We start from the raw sequence: 6,071 nt of genomic DNA, 5'->3' as shown, positions 1-6,071 counted from the left end.
TGGAGAGAATGGATGCTAGAGGTGACCCAGGATTGAGGATTAGCAAAGCAAAGTATGGAGGACGACCCTGCCTTGTTAAAATGGTTAAGTAGAGGGTCTCTATTTTGAGAAGGAGGTGATACAGAATAGAGATGGTTAACAAGGAGAACTTGCCCAAGGTCACACGGCTAGTTTGTGTGTGTGTGTGTGTGTGTGTGTGTGTGTGTGTGTTAAGTGTCTGAGGCCAGATCCAAACTCAGGTCTTCCTGACTCAGGGGCCAGCTCTCTACTCACTGTGCCACCTAGCCACTCCCACACATGTTATATTGAACTGCTTATGGGGGGAGAGAGGGAGGGATAGAATATAAAATACAAACTTTAAAAAAATTTTCCACTTAATATTTTTTTCTAATTACATGTAAAGATAGTTTTCAATATTCACTTTTATAACATTTTGTGGAACTTGAAACCTTTTAAAAATGTTAAAAATTGTTTTAACATGTAATTGAAGAAAAAAGAAAATATTATTTAAAAAACCAATGACAATGTGCAGGCATTCAAGGGGTCCAGGGGAAGGCTTGGAGCAAAGGAATATGGGGACCCAGAAAAACTAAGGCATGGGAGTGCATGGTTGAGGAGCAGAAGAATGGACTTTTGACCTAGGAAGACATTGGTCCTAAATCACAGGGATTAGAAGAACAGGAGGTAGGAATCTGGTGAACAAAGGACAGGGGGAGTACCAAGTAGGAAGAAGCTTGGCAGATAAATCAGTCCCAAGGTTCCAGTTGGAATGTCTCTGTATCACCCAGGTGCAGCACTTTCACCATCCATAAGAACAATAATAACATTTATATAGCCCTTCAAGGTTTGCAAAACACTCAGTATGTTAGTTCATTTGAGAACTTTCTCAACAACATTCTCCCCATTTTATAGATGAGCAAACTGAGGCAAAATATGATTAAGTGACTTTCCTGGGGGTCACACAGTTACTAAGCGTCTGAGGCAAGGTTTGAATTCAGGTCTTCCTCACTCCAAGCCCAGAACTCTATCCACTACACCACCTAGCATCTTAAATCTATAAAATGGGAATAACAATATTTGCACTATCTACCTCTGAGAGCTATTGTGAAGAAAAAAACTTGTTAAATTCCTAAGGCTACAGCAATGAGAGTTATTGTTATTCTACTAATAATGAATAATGGTGGGTCAATGGCTTAAAATCTTTAAGGGATGAAGAAGGATAGAGATGCAGGGCTCTGCAGGGCTGATGGGTCATCTTTTATTCAATGTCAGTCAGCTCTCTTGTGTGGGTGAGTCTTGAGTAAAAGCAGGAGTCCTTTCTTCCCTTAGCTACTCTCAGAATTTGGAGCCAGACATTGGTTTTATCTGATCTTATTGATTTTGTTTGTCACATCCATTTCTGAATACATAGTCTCCCCACCAGGGATGTGCTGGAACCAGCTGAACCGGGCTAGGGAGAGCCACCTGTTGGATTTTCAGGGTGAGCATTTACACCTTGGCAACCGGGGAAAGAAATGATTATTAATAACGGAGGATTTGGGTGAGATCCAGAGTTTTCCTTTTTTTCTATAGTCCTCATTTCAAAGCTCAACCTCTTGAAGGACATCTTAACTCTCCTCAATCTTGGTCCAACCCCACCCAAACTTAGAAGGAATTTGATTGTATGCTACTAAGGTTTGGGTAAGGATAAATTCTTTGATTAGATTGCCCAAGGGGAGGGGGTAATTTAGGAGTAAAAGACATAAAGTTCATTAGAATAGGTCCAGCCGCTCATTGTAATATTCATTCTATCATTAATTGTTGACCAAAGTTGATCACTGCGCTCAGGAATACCCCTTTTCCAAGGGCATGTAAACTATGAGCCCACCATCATCATTGTCTTTGGTATTGGAGAGTGCCTCTCACCTCTTTTTTAAATAACATGGTAATTTTCTTAAGAAAAAATGATTAAATTACTCAGGAACTATGTTGCTTGAACTTTTTAAATGTCACACCAACAAGATGCAAATCCAGGCTTGTTTGAGTGTTCTGTTAAGAAAGCGATGAAGACAATGTTAGCAATGCAAATTAATTTCTTTTGAAGATCTTTTAGAAAGATAATTATTTTTCTATGATTACTTTCTATTATTAAATATATTTTCCATTATTAAAAGAAATTTATTTTATCTTTTTGTTCCAAATTCTCTAACTTCCTCCACCTCCTTCCCCACCCATTAAGAAGGCAAGAAATATGATACCCGTTATACATATGAAGTCAGATGTAGATTAAAATTTAAAATGGCTAAGTACTTAACCCTGCTTGCCTCAAAAAAAATGTCATTAGTACATTTTTTCTTTGGAGAGTATATTGTTCAACATTTATGAGCACTTCTCTCCATCCCACTCCACCCAGAACCATCCCTTGTAGCAAAGATTTTAAAGGAAAGAGGAAAATCTAACCATGTCTAAGAGTATATTAATTTTTTCTGCACACACTAGTTTCTACACCTCTGCAAAGAAGGGAGGGAAGTGGATTTTCTCATCTATTTCCTGGGACAAAGCTAGATTGTTATTATTACACAGAGTTCAGTCTTGTTTTCTGTTCCTTTTCATGTGTATAGTTTTCCTGGATCTGTTTAATTCACTTTGTATCAGTTCATCTAAGTTTTCTCATGCTTCTTGGCATTCATGAATTAGATCATTTCTTCTAGCACAGTCGTAGTCCATTGCATGCCTTGTAGCACAATTAGCTCCTCTAGGCCTCTCCCAATGCAAGGACATCTACTGTTTCCAGTTCTTTGCTACCACAGAAAGGGCAGCTTTGGGAGGGAGCCTTCTTAGATCAAGGGAGGAATGGGGGGATTTGGAAAGCAGTTATTAATCCTTGTAATCCAGAGACAAGCTGGAAACAGAGGAATCAGAGGGAGCAAATAGTATACTCTCTTCTGGCCCTTTCACACTAGCAAAGAGCCTCAGAGAAAGAAGTGACTTCCATGACCATTGAGTCTAACTCATACCCAGAAAGAATTCCCTCTAGAACCTATGAAATAAGTGGGAGTTCAGCCTCTGCTTGTGTAAGGGTTATGGGATTTAAAGATCTTCCATGCCCCATTGGACTTGCTGACGTAGCAGGAAGGGGCGGAGCAAGAGGAAGCGGAAGCCAAGCTAGAGCTCCTGCAGTGGCTAGCGGTGGCAGTGGCGACAGCAGCAGCAGCAGCAGCAGAGGCAGCGGCAGGGCAGCGGCAGCGCGAAGCCCTTTTTGAGTCAGCCAGAATTTCTGCTAAGGACTCCTGCTGAGGACTGCCAGGGGCCGGAGCTGCTGGGAGCGCGCTTCCGGGACGCTGGGAGGTTGCTGTGAGTGGGGAGAGGAGGACCTTTGCCTGAGGTAGCCTGTTCTGTTTTAAAGGCTTGAAAATGTGGGTGCTTTCTACTTTATCTACCTGTGCCAATGTCATAACTACTCTGATGGCTTTCACTTTCTGGTTTTGGGACTCAGTCTTTTGGTATCTTAATAAATTTTCTAGTTTATTCCCCCATATGGCAAGCATGATGTATTTTGTGATGGATAATTATATCAGCATATCTGTAATCTCCATAGGAATTGTGAATATGGCATTGCTGATACAGCTTGACAACCTGCAGGCATGGGGAAACCAGTACTCCCCAAGGGAGTCTGTTCCATTTTTGGATAGCTCCAAGTGTTAGGAATACCTCTACATTTTGCCTCTTTGTGACCACTGTCCACTACTCCAAGTTTTTCTCTTTGAGGCCAAGTAGAACAGGTGACAAGACACTGATCCCAAGTCTTCTCATCTCCAGGCTAACCATTCCCAGTTCTTTTAATTGGTCCTTACATGCATGGACTTGAGGTCCTTCACCATCCTTTGGACTCTTTTTACCTTATCAGTGGAGCTGTTGACAGTTGTCTTGACCTTTGTCCTGCCACTGGACTCTGATAACTCTGAAGGAGAGAGTGAGTCTGATGACCTTCCGAAGCTCTGTCTCACTCAAATCTGATTGACGAATAAGTCAAGACCTCACATTTGTGGTGTCATTGTTCTTCTTCAAGGACAAAGGACAAACAACCTTATCAGTATCCTGTCAAATTGTGGTTCCCAGGGATAAATTCATACTCCAGATGTGGCCTGACCAGGGCAGAGAACGATGGAACTAACTATATCAATTCCTTGTTCCTGAGTGCCATTCCTCTCTTACTGTAGTCTGAGGCTACATTAGCTTTCTTGGCTACTTATCACCCTATTAAATCATATTGAGCTCATGGTCCACTAAAACCCTCAGATCCTTTTCAAACTATAATCCAACCATGCCTCCCCCATTTTATATTTGTGAAGCTGATTATTGGAACCCAGAAAAGGGTAAGGGATCCTTATATGAAATGTAAACAAGTCCTTAGAGTGTATCAAAAAGGTAACAATAATAGAGAATGAACAATGATAGGCCAGAGAAGATGGAGGGAGCTTTAAAAGTCAGTTTATACTAATAGATCTATATCCCAAAGAAATCAAAGAAAGAGGAGAAAGGCCTATGTGTACAAAAAATATTTATAATAGATTTTTTTGTAGTGGTAAAGAACTAGAAAGAAAGGGGATACCCATCAATAAGAATAACTGAATACATTATCATATCTGAATGTGATGGAATATGATTATGCCATAAGAAATGAAGAAAGGGGGGCGGCTAGGTGATGCAATGAATAGAGCACTGGCCCTGGAGTCAGGAGGACCTGAGTTCAAATTAAGTCTCAGACACTTAACACTTATTAGCAGTATGACCTTGGACAAGTCACTTAACCCCAACTGCTCTGCCTTTCCTCCTAAGAAAGAAAGAAAGAAAGAAAGAAAGAAAGAAAGAAAGAAAGAAAGAAAGGAAGGAAGGAAGGAAGGAAGGAAGGAAGGAAGGAAGGAAGGAAGGAAGGAAGGAAGGAAGGAAGGAAGGAAGGAAGGAAATGATTTCAGAGAACCCTGGAAAGAACTGTATAGATGGAGGACAAATGAAATGAGGAAAAAAAAGGAAATCAATTTGTTCTACATATAACATAAATACTGTAAAATCAAACCATTTGGAAATACTTAAGAACTCTGATCAAAACATCTTGAATCAACCATTTTTCCAGAGGTCTGATGATGACCCACCTCCTAATAGATAGGTGATGGATGCCGAATGAGACACATTTGGGGATATAGCCAACAGGGAAATCTGTCTTGTTTAACTATATTTATGTGTTACAGGGACTTTGCCTTCCTTTTTCTTATTGGAGGGAGCAAAAAATACTTGATAATAAAAAATGTAATTAAGAAAATCAGCTTAGTCAGCAGAGGCAGAAGTTAAACTTGGAAAAGAACCCAGGTCCTGACAAGATCTATTGGAGGACACAACAGGAGGCTGTGAGAAAACACACGGACGCCAAGGTAGCAGAAACACAATGGAGGCAGCCAAACAAGGGGGTCTGGACTTTAGGGAATGAGGTCTTTGTGGACCTAAGGGTTTGAGAAATGTTGGGGCAGACACCATGTCGCTGAAACCTGGTCCCCTTGGACTGTAAGACCCAAATAATTGTGTCTCTCTCTTCATCCCTTGGGCTCCCTAATAGAATGTAAAGCACACACAGTTATCCCCTCCACACTGGGACTTTCCCCATGGTGGTTTAGATATATTACGAGTTGGCATAAGAAGTTAAATGTGAATTTTTTTAGGAGTTTTGTGGAAGCCACAGACAACACGCAAAAGCCAGCAGATGATACAGAAAACGTTTAGAAATTCAGGAATGAATAAAATATATGCATAGTATTGTATAATATCAACACATATTATCTTTTAATACCATAATAATCCAGATTTCTTCTCTGGTATGAAGGGAGGGCCCAAAAGTCTTATACAGATTTTCCAGACGACATAGGAGCCATGCCCCTAACCTGCACGATGTGGAAGGGATCACTGTACTTTCTTGCTTACCCAATTTTGCTTAAATATTTACTATGTAAACAATATTAACTATAGCCCTTTGCTAGTCTGGTTATACTTATTGAAAATGCAGTTGGGAAGAAGCAATTGAGGGGGAACATCCATAGAGA

The 6,071-nt window shown here is 40.5% G+C and overlaps 1 protein-coding gene across 1 annotated transcript in view; it reads right to left on the bottom strand.

Annotated features, from left to right (window-relative positions):
- Positions 1-1,875: 1,875 nt before the first annotated feature.
- Positions 1,876-6,071, bottom strand: part of SCAMP4 (secretory carrier membrane protein 4) — a 110,127-nt gene continuing 105,931 nt past the window's right edge. Inside the window, exon 7 of the mRNA XM_069072736.1 lies at positions 1,876-2,028. Within this exon, the coding sequence (XP_068928837.1) occupies positions 1,957-2,028 (72 nt within the window). The 3' untranslated portion in view covers positions 1,876-1,956. The remainder of the gene's footprint in view (positions 2,029-6,071) is intronic.

The sequence above is a fragment of the Petaurus breviceps genome, unplaced genomic scaffold (assembly GCF_028583685.1).
Source record: "Petaurus breviceps papuanus isolate PSGF00001 unplaced genomic scaffold, PetGlider_PUasm1.0 108, whole genome shotgun sequence".
Taxonomy (NCBI): domain Eukaryota; kingdom Metazoa; phylum Chordata; class Mammalia; order Diprotodontia; family Petauridae; genus Petaurus; species Petaurus breviceps.
Note: the sequence above shows the minus strand (reverse complement) of the source record. Positions and strands in the feature narration are given on the sequence as shown.